General features: G+C 38.1%; 1 protein-coding gene across 3 annotated transcripts in view; it reads left to right on the top strand.

The window, feature by feature from the left end:
* Positions 1-9562, top strand: part of LOC125458479 (ras-GEF domain-containing family member 1C-like) — a 218190-nt gene extending 208628 nt beyond the window's left edge. For all 3 annotated transcript variants that reach the window (XM_048543760.2, XM_059650682.1, XM_048543759.2), the window contains exons 10-15: positions 8-87; positions 186-281; positions 1860-1955; positions 4007-4130; positions 6337-6409; positions 6902-9562. In XM_048543760.2, the coding sequence (XP_048399717.1) occupies positions 8-87; positions 186-281; positions 1860-1955; positions 4007-4130; positions 6337-6409; positions 6902-6926 (494 nt within the window). In that variant the 3' untranslated portion in view covers positions 6927-9562. The remainder of the gene's footprint in view (positions 1-7; positions 88-185; positions 282-1859; positions 1956-4006; positions 4131-6336; positions 6410-6901) is intronic.
* The last annotated feature ends 12584 nt before the right edge of the window (positions 9563-22146 follow it).

Genomic DNA, 22146 nt, shown 5'->3' with positions numbered 1-22146 from the left:
TCAACAGCTGGTATGAACATGAGCCCTGTTTCTAGGTTAAAGAAGACATGGGGGAAGGTTAAAACAGCAAAATTTTACATTCTTGAGGTTAGTATCATACTGACAGAAAAATTGCATTAATGTAAAATCAGCATGTATGTTTGTTCAGCAATTCAATATAACAGCCTTTTTGAATTCATCTACAGCATCAAATGGATCCTACAGGTAACTTCTACAACTACAGAACAGCTCTCCGTGGGGCAGCTCATCGGTCACTGACTGCACACAGTAACCGAGAAAAAGTAAGATTACCAATGCAGTAGAATGGGACAGTTAATACATTTTAACAGGAGTGTACCTTCACCTGCTGGACAATCATTTTAACATTTAACCATTGCATCACTGGAGTATAATTGCCAAGTACATTTGAGAGTCTTAGTGGTTTTAGTGTTTATTATTTTCTTTTCTAATCTTGCTGCCGATGGCTCACTAACTGCTATTCAGAATAAGAAGGGAACAGACCGCAATCATTTCTGTAGAAAAAGAATGATGTGCATGCCTCAAAAGAACATAATAAATAGAAAAATGTAAAGAAAAGAGTGTAGACAGTAACACTGGAGAGTCCATAAACAGAGCCTTTAAACTTAGAGTTGCACTATTCAGGAGTGAAATTGGAAAACACTTCAAAGAAAGTCAGAGTTTGGAACTCTCCTTGCAAATGCAATTATGGCTGGCTCAGTTGTAAATTTTGAAATTGAGATTGATAGATTTTTGTTAACCATAGGTATTACGGGATTAGGGAAAAGATAGGTCTATTGAGTTATTGCACAGTTCAGCATCTCATTGAATAGCCAAACAAGTTTGAGGAGCTGTTTGGAATAATTTCATTCTTATGTCATCAACACCTCCTTCTTCATTTCTACCCCCTTTACCACTTTGCCCTTTGCTCTGGGTGCCCTCACCATCTGTTCTACTTGGGCCTTCTCCCCCCTTGTCAACAGCATAAAATCATAATTCCCCAACCCCTTCAATTCCAAAGAGGAGTCTTATTAGCCTCTAGTCATTGACTATGTTTCTCCCTCCACAGATGCTGCTAGACCTACAGCAATTGTCCAGCACTTTCTGTTTTTTTAACTCATTCTTTTGTCACTTTATAGACTGGGTGTTAACAATTTATTGCAAAATTTTCAATACAAAGGTAAAATTCAAAATCTAAAATAATTTGATTTACTCAAATGTAGATTAGTTGCATATACAAACAGAAAGTGCTGGAGAAACTCAGAGAGGGAATAAGGGGAGGAAGCAAACAAATAGAAGGTAGAATTTCTGGTCTGAAATTGTTGAACTCAGTGTTGGATCCTGAAGGCTGCCTAGTGTCTCTTTGATCTTTTTTATTAGATTAGTCTATTTAGTGCAAGTGGTATGAATAATGTGAACTTTGATCCTGTCTCTGCAAGCTGGTGTAATAATTTGTGGTGGGACTTGGCTTCACATAATTTTGGGATTACGCAGTGAATCCTTCAGATGTTAGTTCTCTTGGAACTTCTATGCTTATTACAATTCTTTTTCTTCCTGAGTTCTCTAACCACAAGCGGGTCCTTGTCAAATATTCACCGAACCTCAGCAAAGTGTCATGAATTTTTTTCCTATGGGTGGGTTGAGGAGGCAGATCCCATGCCGAATTCAGCCAGAAATGGGATCAAACTCATATGCTGTTGGTGTTAAGCTGATCCGCACACTAGTCTCTTGTCAACTGAGCCGACACTCTCCGCATTTGTTACAGTAGTGAAGTTAACAGCAAATAATAGTTCGATTTCCTACTTATGAAATGAAACATAAATGAAAAACTAGGATTGAAAAAAAATCTTGTTCTCTTGTAGATTGTTATCCCTTTCTTCAGCCTGCTGATCAAAGACATTTACTTCCTAAATGAGGGATGTGCAAATCGTCTTCCTAATGGTCATGTGAATTTTGAGGTAGGTATGACAAATGTCACCAGATCTTGTATAGTTCTAACTAATGTCAAGTAAACAATGAAGCATCAAAATATAATTGGAATCTTTTGAAGACTGATTCTCACTTGATGCTTACTTTTACAAAGATTAACGTACAGTTATACAGAAGCATCTCATTTCATCAGGTACAAACTCTGAGGTTTTCTCAGTGTTCACTATGCAGCATTGTTAGTGCAGGTTGCCAAATCTGATGTATTCCAGGAGGTTTTATGTCATGACTCTTGCTTCCAGCTGTGCATTTCCAAGTTGCACAAGGTGTGTTAAAATAAGATCATTTGAAACAGAGGGAAGGGGCTTATGTCAAAATCATTCATCCATAATGTGTTCCTACCTGACGAAGGAACTATTTAGCTCTGTCATATCAGTGTTGGCTCTCTCTAACACTTGCTCAGCTATTCCCAATCCCCTGGCATAGTCCTGTATGTTTTAATCATTTAAATAATTTTCAAATTCCTGAAAGCACTGCATTCCATATCCCCATCATTCATTGTAATTAAATGAGGAAGAGTCAACGGACCCGAAAAGTTAACTCGGATTTCTCTTCGCCGATGCTACCAGATCAGTTGAGCTTTTCCAGCAATTTCTGTTTTTGCTCCTTGAACTTATGTTCAGTAGCTATTATTTGAGCAAAGGTAACACTTTACTCCGCACACCCCACAGCTCTTTCCATTATGTGCACTTAGTTTGCCAGGCACATGTTTACACATTGAAGCTTCAACACAATGTATAACCACCGAATGGGAGGTGTATTTGCTTCATGTGAGAATGTACTGACTATTGATTAGGAGATGGAGAACTTATGGGGCAATAGAAATCAGCCAGGAAAATTGATGCACAAAGAGATCTGGGTGTTCAGGTCCATTGTACCCTGAAGGTGGCAACGCAGGTCGATAGGGTGGTCAAAAAGGCACATGGCATGCTTTCCTTCATCGGACGGGGCATTGAGTACAAGAGTTGACAGGTCACGTTACCATTATATAGGATTTTGGTTCAACCACATTTGGAATACTGCGTACCGTTCTGGTTGCCACATTACCAAAAGGATGTGGATGCTCAGGAGAGGGTGCAGAGGAGGTTCACCGGGATGTTTCCTGGTATGGAGGGTGCTAGCTACAAAGTGAGGTTGAGTAGATTAGGATTATTTACATTAGAAAGATGGTGGTTGAGGGGGAACCTGAGTGAGGTCTACAAAATCATGAGAGGTATAGACAAGGTGGATAGCAAGAAGATTTTTCCCAGAGTCGGGGGTGGGGGGTCTCAATTACTAGGGGTCACAATTTCAAGTGGAGAGGGAAATGTTTAAGGGAGACATGCGTGGAAAGTTCTTTATGCAGAGAGTGGTGGGTGCCTGGAACGCGTTGCCAGCGGAGGTAGTAGAGGCAGGCACGATAGCAAAATTTAAGATGTATCTAGATAGATACATGAATGGGCAGGGAGCAAAGGGATACTGATCCTTGGAAAATAGGCAACAGGTTTAGTTAGAAGATCTGGTTCGGCACAGGCTTAGAGGGCCGAAGGACCAGTTCCAGTGCTGTAATTTTCTTTGTTCTTTGTTCTAGGAGAACTCTGAAGCATTTATAGCAGTAAGCTCTGAGTAATACTCACAAATATCTATGAGCAATTCATTTGTTAAAGCTCTTGACCCCAGTTTTTGTTTGGGCAAAGAAATATGAGAGAAAGAATGTTGAACATGTTAAATACCTTTATTCTAACATTTAGTTCATTAGAATTCATCATAAGATGATACTGCAGCAAAAAAGGTTTTAATGAACTTTAATTCATCTACAAGACTGTTTTTTAAAAGTTTACAAATTCTATTTTTTCATATCCAAAATAAGTAAAATATTAGTGTACATTAAAGAATGTAAATTAAGCTAATTTCAAATAATCAGGTGGTGACATATTTTACTATCTAATACTGTTACTACAATTAGTTAATACTTAAATTGTAAGAAATTGCAAGTAAGATTTTACATTTTGCCATGAAGAATAACTTTTTCTTATCTAACTAGAAATTTTTAGAATTGGCCAAACAAGTAGGAGAATTTATGATGTGGAAACAGGTTACGTGTCCTTTTGAAGATGATCAAAATATCATTCATTATCTTCATACAGCCCCTGTCTTCTCTGAAGATGGTAAGTTTTTGGTTCATTAATCATTTGGAAAGTCATATTTATGTTACGTGACTGAATTAGAATTTCAAAATGGTGGTACAGTACTCGCCTAAAGAGAGCCAATGTTGATAGTCAAATTTTGAATGATGTTTGGACTTGAATATTCTTCTGCTTTTGCATCCCAATTTTGCAGGATGTAGGTGAGTATAGCAGGAAAAGCGTTATGGTTAGTATTACACAATCTCGTCCAACCAAATCTGACCTTTCTCCTTTAACTTCTGCATAGATAATTTCCCTTCCTTATCTACCACTTACCACTTCTCAGGAAGTTGAAATCTGGAGTTGCATGCTATGATATCATTGTGCTGCGGTGACCTAGCATCACACTGATTCATAACAGCAAAACATAAAAACTGAGGTGGTCTCTGGGTAAGAGTAGGATCCCCATAGTATCCCTAATGAATGGAATCATTTATTGTCGGATGTATTTAATATAAAAATACACTGAAATGTGTGTAACTTCACCATACATACATAGTGCCAGGCACATTAACTTAGAATAAGATGTAAAAGGATAACTCAGGAGAGCCCAACTTTCCTTTCTACTGCTGCAGTCCCGCTCTGGGCTTTCCAGCCCTCACCATGCCTCTACTAGTGTCCCGCTCCTGGATTCCCAGCCCTCACCATTCCTGCACAGGCATCCCACTCCAGGCTGCCACACTGGTCCACACCCGATCCGCTATCGCTGCAAGACACAACTTGCACCTTCAGGTCCCGCCACGTGGTTCCTGGCTGCAACCCAGCTCATTCCTGACTTCTTAGGTAAGTGGTGAAAAGGGGTGGGGGGTTAATAGAATTACTACAGAGGTAGAGAGAAGAACGAGAAAAGAAAAGGAAGGAGAAAGAAAGAAAGAGAACTGACGCACAGAGAGGAGCTCCAAATGGAGTGTCTTGAGGACTTTGTAACATCCTTATCTTCCTCTCTTTTGGCTCAAACATGCGCTGCTGAAGTGCTTGGCATGTCTGCAGCACTAAAATGATGTTAGAGTCTTTCAGGAATAGGCTTCTTCTTGGCCATGGGTGTCTTATCAGGAATCTGTTTGCATCTTTATTGGATCCCACATAAATAGATTCGGTTTAGGGGAAACACAGAATGATGGTCAGATGTTATTCCCTTACATTTGGCCACTAAAAAGAAAATTCATCCTTCAAATTTGTGTTTTGTTGTGAAATGTTGTTTTATGAACAAGCAAGGGAGAGATGTTGATGTATTATTAATGTCCCTGGACTAGTAATCTAGAGACCCAGGCTAATGCTCTAGGGATATGGGTTCTAATCCACCATTTGATGGAATTTTAGATAAATGAATAAACCTGAAATTGCAAACTGGTTTCAATGGGCCTTCAGTGATTGTGGCTATGGAATTATCATTGATTGTTATGTAAACCCTTCTGGTTCACTCATATCCATTACGGAAGAAGGTCTTGTGGCCTTACCTGGTCTGGCTTGCACTTGACTCCAAACCCACAACAATGTGATTGACTATTAACTGCCCTCAGTTCAAGGAAACTATTGATTGTTGACAAATATTGGCCTTGCTAGCAATGCCCACATCCCTTTTTTTTTCTCTTATCAAATTAGGAGCAGGAGTAGACCTTTGACTTCTTCAGACAGTTTCATCATTCAAAAATATCATGACTGATCTGACTGTGCTCTCAACTTCACATTTCTGCCTAACCCCAATTGCATTTCACTCCCTTGTTAGTGTATTATATACTGTGAATCTAAGCCTGTTATGCAAAGGACTTTGAAATTGACGAAGATGAGAATTTCTATTCGTCTGGACTTGATTTGAACTTATAAGTGAAAGGACTGTGTAACCACATCCATGTTTTGAAGTCTGCTTTAACGATAGGAGTTAAATTTCAATTTTACATATTGTACCATCTTTGTTTCTTTGTAGTACTACAGTTGACCTAGATTTGCTGTATAGTGGTTAAAAATTATTTTTAAATATGTTTTCTCACAACTGTTCCTGCTTTTAGAATTCAATATGCAAACTTTTACATACCAATTAATTTTAATTAAACTACTCCTAAAATCATATTTTTCATTGTTCTCTATTCATGAGTTAGATTTTGTGCTTGAAAGGAATAACAAATAAGACTAATCAATGCAACATTGATACTATACATTAACAGAATTTGCATTCTTTCCCTACACTAAGGTTTGTATTTGGCGTCATATGAAAGTGAAAGTCCAGAAAACCAACTTGAAAAAGACAGATGGAAAACTTTAAGGTAAAATCCAATTTTAAGGTGTTTTCATATTTAAAAACCTTTCATGAACATTAGGCTGTATGTTTCCTACAAATGTTATGGCACAATATCAATAGAATGAAAATGGATTTTTTTGTATACTGCAAGTCATTGTTTATATCAAAAATGTTGTCAAGTATTTCACAATCAGATTTATTCTAAGTCATTTATGTGAAGAATGTAATTGAAGGGTCCTATTCAGTAGATGAGATCTTTGATAATTTGCGAGTTGCATTTTCAAGATTTCACAATATTAAGTTGCAACTTACTAAATTTCTGTGTCTACCAAGATCTGAATGAGCGGATTTATCTGTTAAATTTAGATATTGTTTTAGTACATTCACCTATTAAATATTCAAATACTACATCTCTCTGCAAGATGGTTTTAATGTGTTAAGTAATTCAAAAGATATAAAATACTTCCATAAATCTGATGGAATATCAGTTTTATTTCTTGTTTGTCCTTTGTTTCAGATCAACACTCTTGGGAAAGACCTGAGTATGTTGGAGTACATTCAGAATACAAATCTACTAGTACCACAGCTTGCACTATTGACTTCAGAAACTAGCAGAGACCTAGGTTTTCCTGAACTTTGATGAGCAGGATTCATCAGTCAGAGTCGTACAAGTATGAAGAGAAAAAATATTCCCTGCTTGAAACTCTCTCTAAACAAGCAGTTTTTAAATTATACAGAGCTTATCAATAGGAAGCTGGATAATGCTAAATTTCAGAAACTGAAATACTTTTCAGTCGGTACATGTCCTGATACTGACTTAGATGAATTAGATTGCAAGACATGAAAAGATTTCAAAGTAAGTACTTCCATTTTTTAACATATCCTGGGACTAGATAGTTCACGTTTTGAATTCTGCCTGAAATAGGTTTGGACATGTGAACTGAACTCAAGAAGCCAGGATTCAGGATTCATTGTGTAAAAGTAACTGCTGTTTATCTCAACTGAAAGAAATACTTCCATTTGCAGGAAGGTCCTACTAGACTGACATTCAGTTGTGTACATTATTTAGTAATTTCCTAGAGCACATATTTTGTGTTGTAATATTTTACTCAGTGGGTACCTGATCTCATCATCTGCATGCATTTAAAATGTCTCATTATAGTTTGAATTACTGTGACATTTTCACTTGCTTACTTAGCAAGCTTAGATGATACAATTCATCAATAATATTATTTAAACAATATAGCAAAACATAATGTGCATTTTGTGATATGGAAAAGATTTTGAACTATAAAATGCTAATTGTCAGTATGCCTCATTCATATTAAATCACAAATTAAGACAACAAATTTAAACCTGATCAAATGTAATAAAAGCGGGTGGATACTTAACAGGTTGTTGTTATATTATCTGTGAAGTTATTTAACAGTTGTCTGTTAAATCCCTGTAAATATTATTACATGAGGTTTACATCTGGCAGATACATGATATTTCCTTCTGAATTGGGTAATTTTATTATGTAAATATGATTTCAATTACTTATACTAATTTTAATTTATAGTAAAAAAATTTGTTGACTTCAATCTGAGTGGTCGTGGTGGTAAAGAAAATGAGGAAGAGCTAAGTCTATATGAAAGCTGTATACGATCCCACAGTTATTTGAAATTTGGGAATTTAGAGCCATTGAAGATGCATGTAGTTGTGACAGACATATATAATGGCATTTACTTATTACTTAAGTACGAGATATTTTTGTAGTACATAATATTGTAAATGGTGTTACATATTAACCAAACTAATATCATTTACCTGAGATAACAAGGTGTAGAGCTGGATGAACACAGCAGGCCAAGCAGCACCAGAGCCGCAGGAAGGCTGACGTTTCGGGCCTAGACCCTTCTTCAGAAAGGCAGTTCATCCAGCTCTACACCTTGTCATCTCAGATTCTCCAGCATCTGCAGTTCCTACTGCCTCTGAAACTAGTATCATATACCTGTTGTCATATATACATATCATGTTGGGCACCTGTGACCTGCATCCATTTACAAGCACGTGTTTTGCAAATATTTGATAATGATTATCCCTGCACTGGAGGTGGCAAGGCAGGAAGATCAAATAATTAACCCCTGAGAGATCCTTGCCACCTTCTGCCAACTCAGCCATTATGTCCTTAGTGAGAAATTTTATGGGCGAGTAGTCAATTTAAGATTTCAATTAGTCAATTAACAGCTACTTAAGGGCCTCAATTCACCACCTGCTTCATTACCTACCTTATCAAAGACAGATAAAGTAGCTGGCTTCCAACTGGATAAACGGGGCAATGAGCCTGCTGGTTTAAAGAAACTTTTCTTTTTGCCCAAATTAGAGGCAAAGGAAAGGTAAGGACAAAAGGATGGCTGATGAATGCCCTTGCCTTTGCCTCTGATACCCTAAGTGTTTGAATCCAATAGAAAAGCACTTGCCTTCATATTGTTTGATTGCCTGAAGTTTAGACCTCCAGGACAATCTCTAAAAGCCAGAAGCTGCTGACAATTCAGGGGCTGGCAGCTTCTGCCTTCAAGAGATTTCAGTATCAAGGTTCATTATTGTCAAGATGCTCACTGTGAGTTTTTCAGTGATCATCTGGAGTTTAACCTGGAGGGATTCCTCACCTGTGGAGGTAGCAAGTCAATTGCCCCAAAGACCCTTAGTTCCTCACTTAGTACATGGAGCCCTAAGTAATGACAAATTTTTGTTGTTATAAATTGCACTTCAATTACTTTAATCCAACAAGGATAACCGTGATCACACATAACTCTAGAGCAGATATCTACCTGTTCCTGAATGGTGGCAAAGCTGCTGGCTGTACTTGGATGTGTTGCTTCACAGGTATTTTGAGGCTTAAAATGTGTACAGTTCTCCATTTTGCTCTGGTATATAATCACATTCTGACATTTTACTCTTGAAAATCTGTTTTGTGGTCAAACGCTTCTTGTAAAAAGCCTAGAGAGCATGATTCCTTCTAAAGGTTTTTTTTAGTTGTACGCTTTATTTGGTTAAAAAAAATTGAAATTAATGCTGTGGTATTTGAAAATTGAATTTTTATACTACTGTATGAGATTATTAATGGAAATATTGTTGATAATATTCTGGCTAATTTATCTGTGCATAGGATTTATATATTATGTGTAATTTATACTGTGTTCTAACAGTTTGGTTGTCAATTTCTAATTTTTGTACCCATTGTTGTGAATGTTTTAAATTCTTCTAATAAATGATGCAAACAGTTATAACCATGACACAGTTTGAAAAACTTAATTTCATCTTCTCTATTATTCACTTCATTCTTGTTTCCAAAGGTCTATAAAAATACCATTTAACAAGCAGGTTGGCAGCGTTCACTAAAGGATGGTTATCCCATCCTATGTGGATAACTTATTTTCAGAAATGTTTTGCTGCCATAGCAACAAACACAAGCCATGGTCCTGAAATTTCAAGCTTTGCACTCACCTGCTGGGATTGCAATGGTCGGGTGGTTGGGGCAGATCTTAGGGATGATTTGTGAAAATGAAGAGCGTCTTGTTAAAACTTTCAGAATTAGCTAATTTGAACAAAATTTGTAGGAAATATTTTAGAGTCCTCTGGCACAAATATCCTGAGTCCCTGAAAAGAGGCATCTGATGGGATAATGGAAACAATAGGTGGGAGGAAGAGAAAGAATCATTAATCTAACAGACATTAAGATGGCGTGCCTTTTAGGTAAACTAAGGCTGTGAAGAAAGACACTGAAAACAGCGGCAACAGCAACATTGAAAAATTGGGGCAATAGCTATTCATGGATCATTTCTAACCACCAGGATACAATTGCAAAGAAAAAGGTTCAGTGACCTGGCGATAGAAGAAGGATTAGTGCTCTAACCCCTATAATGAGTCACAGAGGGAAATTGCTTGGCATATTTTCAAGCACTTCCCTATTATAGTCTGCCCATTATACCTGCTGGAAAGAAATGTGCAAGTATTTTATCACCTGAATCTATATAAAACATTCTTCTCAACATGGGTATGTATTTTCATTGATCAGTGAATTAGTCTACGCTCTCAGGATGTCAGACAAAGATAGCATTGATCTAATAAATGGCAAGTAACATATGTGTCATGCAAATACTAGTTAATAATCAGCTCCAGCAAGAGAGCATCTAATGACTACCTCAACCTTAAATGATGTGACCATTTTTAAATCTTCCACCAGCAAAGTCCAGAGACAGTCAGCAATGACTAGAAACTGACCTGGGCCAACTATATCAATACTGTTAGGATCTTGTGGTGCAATAATAGTGCCCCTGCCTCCAGGCCAGAAGGCCTAGGTTCAAATCCCACTCGCTCTAGAGATTAGTCTTGTCTGAACAAGTTGATTAAATAACATCTACAATTATTGAAGGTAAAACCAAAGTTAGAGAGTGGGATTTCCCCAGAAAGTAAATTACTCCTGACTCTGAGGCTTCCAACTATCTACAAGTCACAAATCAAGCGTGTGATGGAATATTTTCCACTTGGTGGATGTCAACACTCAAAAAGCATAATCCCATCAAGAACAAAGTGGCCAAATTGATTGGCAACCCATTCACCATCTTAAACATTCACCTCTTAAGCACAATGGCAGCAATGTGTACGATCCACCAGAAGTTTTACAATTGCCTTCTTCCTCTCTAAACTCTGTCACAGTGGTTACTATGTCAAACTTAGCCTCTCTTGATTTTTTTCACTGACTGTACTTCAGAGACAGCAGCACAGAACTTTGATGAAATCTGTTGAAATGTATCCAATAGAAACAAGGGACAATGGCACTCATTTCGCTCATTGATCAATTATGCTGTCGATCAAAAGAGCATCTTGAGCTTGGCTTAGTACAGTTTTGTTTCTCTTATTGCAAAAATATACTTTATTCATTACAATGTTATCTAGTACATACAAAGGTCCTAAAACAGTTCTGTGCAGAAAACAAGCAATATTTTGGAATTTGACATTCCTCAGAAACTCCCTGAAGTTGCAAAACAGAGGCATTTTCTACTCATGCGGGAGGCCATTTACATTAATTTTGAGGCAACGAGAGGGTCTGAAAATGAAACAGAACCTTGTTGTACTTTGGTAGAAAACCTTATGTAGCAGTCTTTCCCCATGTACTTTGCAGTCCTGGTCTTTGGAATGTGCCGGTCTGCAATGTCCGGTCACTGGAAAATTATTAAGTTTCAAGCAGATCAAAGAACATCTTTCACTGAGTTGATGGTCTTCTTCGAGGTGCAGTTGATGTTTGTCTCAGTGTGCATCCCAGGAAACAGCCCATAGGAAACAGAGTTCTGCATTTTGTTTGAGTTTTGGTTTTAGTTAAGAGAAGACATAGTTGCATTAGAAGCAGTTGAGTGGGTTCACTTGACTTCCTGGGATGAGGGCTACAGTTTTATGACCTGATGCTCCCAGGGAGGTACTGCACTACAAACCATGCCCCACTATTCCTAGAGTCGAAATAAATATGAAAATCTGGTGAACCCAACAAATGACCCAATTTTATCGAATTGCCCAATTCAAGTGAAAGGAATATGCATGTCAGGTCTTTTCTATTCACAAGAAAGCAGCAAATTGTTGGCATCAATTTTTTTGACCAGTGGCAAGAAAGAGAAATGCGTGGCTAGCCTATAATTCTACAACCTAAGCTGTATCCCTTATTAAAATTCCGACACATTTAAGAGACAAGGCACAAGTATTATTGTTGGGGAAGGGAAGAAAAGATTCAAAACAGCACAGCTCTTGGCACCAGTTCAAATTACACACATCATTGAGTTGTTTTCTTTCAGATCCTTCATTTCCTCTTAGTTCTTTGCTGATGAAATGAGGTTATTTATGTACTAATGTGGTCTTTCATTCACTGGCTGAGAATTTACCCCTTTCCAGTTTCTCTGAGGGTGGCTTATGCCCTTTTTTGTTCCTTCAAGAGGGTTTGCAAAGCTAGCAGTTTACAGGAAATGATTTGTGAAAACAGCTACCAGGAGATTTTCTGTTACTTCGCCACACAAGCAGGGGAGAGAGAGAGAGATTAATATCCTTTCTCTTTGCTGTCTGTATGTTTCTCTATTGTCCACATACAAAGCTACAGCCATTTGCTCAGGAACCAATCTGGAAGTTGTTACTATGTTGAGTATTCCTGAATCCACACCAACTAACTGGTCAATTGAAAAAGCAATCAAAAGATAGTGTCTGGACAAAACTGCCCTGAACTCCTACTCAATGTGTTAATATATCTAGCATCCTCTCCCACTGCTTTATTGTAGAATCAATTCTCAAACAGCTCCAATAACTGTGTCTTAAAACTGCAACACTCTCTCCCACAGTTTCCTTGGTTCAAAGCTGTACCTTTCCCAATTTTAATCCACAAAACAAATTCAAACAAAAAGGGCCCTTACATGTCTCCACCCTTAAGAGAGATGAAATGGTATTTCAAACATGTGTTTCATCATAAGGTGTTTGATACATAGACAACAAGAAGTGAGATTTACATTCATTCATCCCATTCATTCCTTATACAAGTCTTATACAATCTTTTGTCATCTTTCTATTAAATCTGTAACTTATTCCATCATTTATACATTCCAAACAGTGGGTCTGCCATCCATTGTCATTATCAATAATATGAATACCTTTACTTTGAATGGTTGATTCAATCAATTCCATCTGAACAAACTCTCATTTTAGGTTTTTAAAATCTCAGTGAACACTAGCAGATTATAGTCAATACAGATTAATGTTTCACCTGCTAAGTGTAGACTTCCGACTATCAAAAAGTCATTAGAAATCTCAAAGTTTCCTTTTCGACTGCTGAATACTTACTTTGTTATTGATTTAATTTCTGAAGAAAATACCTCACTGGCTTTTCTATTCCAGACTCTCTAGCCTGCAGTGAGTACACCTACCCACAAGTCACTAGCATCCATTGCCATGTTATAACTTTTGGTTATGTTCGGACGAGCCAACACCAGTTTATTTATTCTGATTGCCTTCCATTGCTCAAAGGTGCTTGCTAATCTGCATTTTCCTAAATAACTTACTTAAGCTTTTGCAAATTCAGTTTTGGCCAGATTAATTACTAAATCAAGCTAGCTGCAGTTGCTTAAGTAAGTCCTCTAAGTGTCTTGCATATTCTGTTTGTTACTTGTGATTATGAAATCATCTAAATAGCCTACACAATTAGGTTCTTCACATAGAACTTGATTCATAAGTATTTGGAATGTAATCAGCCTATCAAACCCAAATGACATTACTCAATGTTGACATAACCCATTTTATACAATAAAGGCAGATATTTCTTTAGCAGTTTACGGTATTAGTATTTACCATTATCCCTTCAGTGGTTCAATGTCACTAAATCAGACATTGTCTACTCATGCTTCTAACTGTGGAATTTGTTACAAATTTGCTTTGTTATTGCATTTGGTTTTCTGTATGTTGTACAGAATTGAGTTGATTCATTCAACTTAGACCGAACACCATTGGAGAGATCCATCTGTTTTGAGCTAAATTCAAATGACTTTCCAGCATGCATTGAATCTTTTTTTTAACCTTAGGTGGATCCTCTGGCCTCAGCTATAAGAATGTTGCTTTATGCCATTGAGTCTCCCTGTGATGATATAGCTTCAACAGTTTTCTTCCTGCAATCAGGAGTACTTACTAGATATACCACTTTATTAGCCCTACTGACTACTTTGTAGGAACAACTGAGCTTTTCCAAAAAGACAATAAACCATTACTTGGTCTCCTGCATGAAATGATCTATTGTAGAATCTTTGTCAGCCCATTCCTTCATTTCTGCTTGTGAAGTTTTTAAATGCTCCTCCATTACTTTATATGCTCCTCTGAGTCTATCTAGAAAAATGGACACATAATCCAACGTTGATGAATCATCTTTTTGCCTTGAGACCTTATCCTTAATCAGTTTTAATGGACCTCTTCTTTCATGGCCATAAACCAATGCAATTGGACTAATCCCAGTAGATACATTTGGGGAATTTCTGATAGCAAATAGTAAGAGATCAAATTCTTTGTCTTACTCCTGTGAGTTTTCATTCAATAGTCTGTAATTTTTGTTTTCTGATCCTGATGGTATCTCCCAAACCCTGTAAATGATGGATGGTAGACTTCAATTTCTTTTTAGTCAGATTGCTAATTATGTCCTGGAAAATATTAGATATTAAGTTAGAACTTTGGTCAGATTATGTTTCAATTGGTAGTCCATAAAGAACAAAAAGGAGTCATTATTTCCACTACTACCTTAACTGTAGTTGTTCTTAATGAAATAGCCTCTGGAAATCATGTTTTCATAGCCATAATTGTCTCGATATACCACTGTCCTGCTTTTGATTTTTGTTAATGGTCCTACACAACTTAACAATACTTAACTGAATGGTTGTTCAAGAACTGATGTGGAGATGCCAGTGTTGAACTGGGTTGGACAAGGTCAAAAATCACACAACACCAGGTTATAAAAAAATACAGATTTATTTGAAAACACTAGCTTTCGAAATGCTGCGCTTTCATCAGGTGTAGTGAGAGAGGCATCAAGACACAGAATTTATAAGTAAAAGATCAAAAGATCATAAGACTGATGCAAATATATTGAATAAACCTAACATGGCTGGTTGATTCTTGTTAAATCTTTAATTAGTTAGAAGAGAGATGCAGGTTTCGATTGATTAAAATGCAAATCCCGGAATTTCTTTCAAGTCACTGTCCGAGATAGCTAAAGGTTTTATCAGTGTGTATGAGAGGTGACATCTCAGGCCAGACAATGCAATTAGGTGTGAGCCCTTGTTTAGAACATGTCTGTGTTTTAATCTGGAGTCAGACTGGTTTTATTTTCAAAGCAGGAATTTATTAAATGCCCTATTGACTGATTGTGTCCACAAATTGTGAGCTTCTTGAACAAAATAGAATGTATCTACAAATTCAAATCTGCAAATGCATGTTCACCTCATTGTTGTGTGTGAGAGAGGGTCTGTGTGAAATTGTGTGTGTGTGTGTGTGTATGTGTGTGTATGTGTGTGTGTGTGTGTGTGTGTGTGTGTGTGGCGTGTGAGAGAGAGTGTACAGTATGGTGGGGTCCCCTGTAGTGTGACATGAACCCAAGATCCCAGTTGAGGCCATCCTCATGGCTACTGAACTTGGCTGACAGCCTCTGCTCAGCGAATCTGCATTGTTGTGTATCCTGAAGTCCACCTTGGAGGACATTTACCCGAAGATCTGAGGCTGAGTGCCCTTGACCACCGGAGTGTAACCTGACCGGGAGGGAACACCCTGTCTGGCAATTGTTATGCGGTGCCCATTCATCTTTTGTTGTAGTGTCTGCATGGTCTCACCAATATGCCGTGCCCTGGGGCATCCTTGTCAGCAGCATATGAGATAGACAACACTGGCCAAGTCACATGAGTATCTGCTGTGTACGTGGTGGGTGGTGTTCCCATGTCGATGATCTGACATGTCATGCAGAAGCTGCCAGGGCAGGATTGTATAGTGTTGTGGTCAATGTTGTCCTGAAGGCTGGTTATTTTGCTTTGAACGATGGTCTTTTTAAGGTTTGGCAGTTGTTTGAAGGTGAGAAGTGGAACTGTAGGGAAGATCTTGGTGAGGTGCTCATTGTCATCGATGACACAAAGAACAAAGAACAAAGAAAATTACAACGCAGGAACAGGCCCTTCAGCCCTCCAAGCCTGTGCCGATCGAGATCCTCTGTCTAACATGTCATCTATTTTCTAACGGTCTGTATCCATTTGCTCCCTGCCCATCCATGTACGTGTCCAAATATATCTTAAAAGACGCTAATGTGTCTGCGTCTACCACCTCCACTGGCAACACGTTCCAGGCGCCCACCACCCTCTGTGTAAAGAACTTTCCATGCGTATCTCCCTTAAACTTTCCTCCTCTCACTTTGAACTCATGACCCGTTGAAGGCTACAAAGATCATGGCTTAGTTTCTCTGATCCAGGGAAGTACTGGATGACAAAGGATACCTTCTCGGCCATATCCCATGTCTGCCTTCTGAGGGGGCCGTCACAGTTTCTTGCTGCGGCCCATCAGAACACAGACAGCCTCTAAACAAGGGCTGATGCCTAAAATGCATTGTCTAACCTGAGATGTCACCTCTCGTACACACTGATAAAACCTTTAGTTATCTCGGGGCAGTGACTTGAAAGAAATTCTGGGATTTGCATTTTAATCAATCGAAACCTGCATCTCCTTTCTAACTAATTAAAGATTTAATCAGACGGAATCAGCCAGCCATGTTAGGTTTATTCAATACATTTGCATCAGTTGTATGATCCTTTGATCTTTTACTTATAAATTCTGCGTCTTGATACCTCTTGCACAACACCTGATGAAGGAGCAACACTCTAAAAGCTTGGAACAAAAACAAAGTTGCTGGAAAAGCTCAGCAGGTCTGGCAGCATCTGTGGAGGAGACAAAACAGAGTTAACGTTTCGGGTCCGGCAACCCTTCCTCAGAACTCTAAAAGCTTGTGTTTTCAAACAAACCTGTTGGTCTATGACGTGGTGTCATGTGATTTTTGACCTTGTCCAAGAACTGGTAGGCTATTAAAGGTGCCAGTTCAGTATTCTGGAATACTTTTATTCTCAACTGTGTGTATCAACATTTTTAATGCTGGATTTTTTTTCTGAGCCTTAAGTAACAAGGACCTATCATATACTTCCTTTGAATTATCCTCTTCTTTAAATAAAGTTTCAGCTAATCTGATATCCACTTGCAGTATACATTAACCTCTGGTGATGGACTTGATTGAGCCATTTCTCTCGTCATTATATACCTTGGAAAATGCCAGTTCCTGTCATTTTTCTATCTCTGAAACCTCAACCAGACTTTCTGTGATTATGGGTAAAGCATTACCAACTATCCCAGCCAAATCATTACCTAAGAGGAAGTCCACTCATTCATGGCTAATTTATTAACAACTCCTATTACTGTTGCTTTAGACAAGTCACACTCTAATCACACTTCTACATTGTAAGTGAGATATACTCTCCACTTATCCCATTTACAAACATTATGGCTTTCATTGAACTCTCTGGAAGAAAACTAGATCCTTTTGCAGCAAAAAGAGTTTTTTTATGCGGTATATTAGTCATGCTGCTTTTATTGATAATGTTCAGGATGAAAAGAAATAGAATGATTAAGGCTGGATAGATATTTAGGTGTTTAGCTTAATTGACTTTAAGGAGATTGGAGGGATGGATTAGAATTCATGTGAGGGCAAGCTGTACAGGACTCTGTGTTTCTAACTGGCTTGAGAAGCTGAACATTCTTTTCTCAATGAATACTTTATGTTATTTTAACTCCTTATGATTCTTTCCTACTGTCATACTTAAAACATTCACAACTTTTCCACCATTCAATCTTCAGAGGAACAACAATGTGAAAAAGTGTTCATAAAAGAATCGTATTTAAATTCAAAGCTCTCGATGAATCCTCCAATTGAAATTAATAAATGATTTCATTTTTGTAAAATATGCTTTATTCATAAATTATCTGTAAGCGTATTGAAAACATTTCGTTAGGTATTACAGAAAACGTAATTTTTAAAATTGTTTTTCTCATCGGAACATTGCACTCTTAACTCCATCCAAATGCAAAATTGAAGTACTTACTAAATGTGACAAGAAATTATTTACATTCCAATACAGTGGAATGTAAATAATCCTACGAGCGATTCTAAGTTAATAGACCCTCACCACTGCATATTTGAGATGGCTGCCCCAAACTTTAGTGTGTCCCTCAGCACATTGTCCTAGACCTTGGAATGTGTCAGTTTGCAATGCTCAGTCAAAGAACTCTTTACACCGGAAAATGAAGTTTCGTGCAGAAAGTGGTTTCACTGAGTTAAAAGCAGAAATTCTTTAGGTGTCATTATATAAAGATTCCACTAGATGGTGTGTGCAAACTGAATGCGTTGTATCAGGGATATTAGGAACTGCAGATGCTGGAGAATCCGAGATAACGAAGTGTGGAGCTAGATGAACACAGCAGGCCAAGCAAGCATCGTAGGAGCAGGAAGACTGACGTTTACACCTCTTTTCGAAGGCACTTTCGTGTGTCCACATTTACATTGATCAAATAGGCTGAATAAAAATTGGATAGGTTGTAAGTTAAAATGTAAGAGATCTGAAACAGGATTCCAACTGAGTTTGAATTCCACACTTCTGATTTTAATAGGTTTGGGCAACAAATTTATTTGCAAGCAGCATATCTGTCACTTAAATATATAAATACAAAGATTTGTGGTTCATTCTGGAAATAATTGGGAGATAATGTACAGTAAGAATGAGGAAGTTAAGGAAACCAATTTAATTAAAGAAGTGATAATGCAGAAATTTCTACACACCTCAGAGTGTTGCAATTTCCTCTTCTGTTGCTACAAGGAGATTTTCATTTTCAGTTTCAAGTTGTTTAACACCATCAATCTCTTTTTCACTTTTGGCCTACATTACTCAAACCCAGTGTTCAAATTAAGCAAAATCATCCATGGAAGCCCCAAGGAAGCCTGCGCAAATATGTGACAGGCACAATTAATGAGAGAAAAGTAAACTCTGTCAGTGGGAGAGACAGAACGAGGACGGCACTTAGTCTGGCTGAAACATGACTCGAATACACCTATCTGCACATCTTTGGACTGTGGAAGGAGTGTAGCACCTGGAGGAAACCCATGCAGATGCAGGGAAAATGTGCAAACTCCATACAGTAGTTACCCGAGGGTGGAATCAAACCCTGGCATTGTGAACCACTGTGCTACCCAACAGAAAGAAATGTAGCTACATGACTGTGTAACCTAATAATAGCTATGAGAATGAAAAAAGGAGCAGCTGAAAATCAAAGGTAGGCTGGGAAATCAAGAAGTAGCCCTTGAAGAAAATCTCAAAAAGTACCTTTGAAAAAAAAGAAACTTTTATTAGGGTTTTTAATCACCTCATTCAGCAAGTTCTCATATATTCTACAGTCAACCCAACCTTGTTTCTTAGGATATTAAAAAATGATCTTTCCTCCTCCCAATCCTGAGAACTTCATTATTGCTCGTGTTTCTGCAAATGACCCACTCTATCTTTGTCCAGAATTACATTTCAATTTTATCTAGTTATTGGATGTCTAGGTTTTAGCCCCTCACAACAAGACACTTTAGTCATACTTGATAATTATTTTCATACGATCTCTATTCTTTCACTGTGCATTTTTTTAATGTTTGGAGGATGTATTTTTTGCCTTTACTACTCTAACTCTGATTTCCTTATGGCAGTAACATGTCCTGATAAGTTGCTTGCCAGGTACTTAAGTTGTGGTAACTGTTCCACCTACTGTCCATCTTGACATTTGCTTTCATGCCATTATTTCTTAGATCTTCATAACTTACATCATTATTACACTTTTATCCCATAAGCTTTCACTACTGCATTCGTTCTATCTACTAGCATCTGTTAATCTTCTGCTGTGCTAGCCAACAGCATTAGACTGTCTGGAAATCCCACTACCTTCATCAGTTGCAGAAGGATCTGATGGAATCCCCAAAAGTAATGATATATTTGAAAAGAAGGCAACAACAGAATTGATAACTTATGTTGAAAGCTTTAAAATGATGGAGAAAGATGAGATGACTTTTCAAAGAACACAATTTTCCTTTGCAGAAGAAGGCAAATACCATGAAATGTAAACAGTATAACATAGTTTGATTACATATGTTCACATAAAGTTAAAGATTAGCAAATATTGACGTTGGTTGGCTCGCCGAGCTGTTCTGTTGTTCTGCATTCATTTGTTACTGTGCTGGGTAACATCCTCAGTGCAGTCTCTGATGAAGCATTGGTGTGTTTTCCCACCTGGTTTTTAAACTCTGGGGTCCATTTCGATGGATTGCCTCACTTCCAGGGTTCCTCTGGAGTGGAATGTATATGGGGTCAAGTTCAATGTGTTTATTAATAGCCTGCTTCGTGGAGTGCCATGCTTCCAGGAATTCTCGTGCTTGTCTCTGTCTAGCCTGTCCCATGATCTTGGTGTTGTCCCAGTCGAGGTTGTGGTTCTCCTTGTCCATGTGGATTGAGATGAGTGAGTATTGGACTCCAGAGTTTAAAAACCAGGAGGGAAAACACACCAACGCTTCATCAGAAGCTGCACTGAGGATGTTACCCAGCACAGTAACAAAACATCTGCGGAACAACAGCTCGGCAAGCCAACCAACCTCAACACCCACAACCCAAACTACAGATCTACTCCAAAACCTTAGAGATTAGCAAATAGACTGGAAGTCAAACTATTATATCAGTGTAATCAATTCCGTTTTACAAAAGGTTGTGGAAAGGGCATCAAGAGTTACGGTGAGAAGGTAGCATAATGGTGTTAAGAAATATACCAGCTATTATCAATAGGCAGAGCAGACTCAGTGGGCCAAATGTCCTAATTCTGCTCCTATTTCTTATGATCTAATGAAAGACACATTATTAATGATAGCAGTAAGAATGGAACTATGATGTGACAAATTGCTCAAAGACAGTGACCTGCATCCTCAGCTTTTAAAAGTGGCAGCTGTGGATCTAGAAACCACATTGGTTTCTTCCATCCAGAAATGAGAGAGGTAAATAGTTTAACTCTGCTGTCCATGTCCAAACTTGCAAGCAATATTTTCTTTGACCTGAGCTACGTAACTCAATTTTAAAATTACCCAAGATAACAAAGTGTGAAGCTGGATGAACACAGCAGGCCAAGCAGCATCTCACGAGCACAAAAGCTGACATTTTGAGCCTAGACCCTTCTGAGATGCTGCTTGGCCTGCTGTGTTCATCCAGCTTCACACTTTATTATCTTGGATTCTCCAGCATCTGCAGTTCCCATTATCTCTGATTTTTAAAATTATCCATCCTAGTTTCAAATTCATTGATCCCTGTCCCTGTAATCTACTGCTCACAACCCTCTGAGATATCTGCATTCTTTGATTCTTGAGAACTTGTTGATCATTTAAATCATTCAAATATTAGTGGAAATGTTTTCAGTTGCTCTAAATTCCAGAATTCCCTTCCAAAGTTTTCTGCTTCACTGCATTGTTTTCCTCTTTTGAGACGCTAGCCACAAGCTATCTCATTTGTGAAACTTTTGGTAATCTTTATCTCCTTACCTCCTTTCTTACCCAGTATGGTTTCAAATTTTGTTCTAAAATGCCCCTTATGAGGTGCAATTTACTGTGTCAAATGAGCCATTTAAATGCAAGTTGTCTTTGTTCTTGTAGACTTGTGTTTCAAGTGTCAGTGAGGGTGAGATTTAGAAGAAGTAATGAGTGAAGGTTTGACAGTGGTTTCTTGAAGATGCAGAACTGCATGCCTGTGGCATGAGAAGTTGGAGGGAGAAATGAAGGGGAGATGGTAGGGCATAAAGAGAGGTTACAGTAATGATAAGGCTCATAAATAGCTGGAATATTGCTTCATGAACAGGACAGAGTAAGTTTGAAAATGGTCAAAAGGCAACATTAGGCTTGATAACAGAAACTTCTTGTTCACAAAGAATGAAGTAGAAGAAAATGCGTCACCATTTCAGAAACAATGAGAAACAGTTGCAGGCAGTTGTCCAGGCCTGATGGTGTGGATGGAAGAAAATTGCGTAATACTCTCAATGCGCTCACTGGCTAGTGGCCTACGCTTATCAAGGCAGCTCTAACGGGAGCCCCGCCCCTTCCCCACGTGACCGGAAATGCGC

Source organism: Stegostoma tigrinum, chromosome 13 (assembly GCF_030684315.1).
Source record: "Stegostoma tigrinum isolate sSteTig4 chromosome 13, sSteTig4.hap1, whole genome shotgun sequence".
Lineage (NCBI taxonomy): Eukaryota > Metazoa > Chordata > Chondrichthyes > Orectolobiformes > Stegostomatidae > Stegostoma > Stegostoma tigrinum.
The sequence above is the reverse complement of the archived record's forward strand: the minus strand, read 5'-3'. Positions and strand labels throughout refer to the sequence as shown.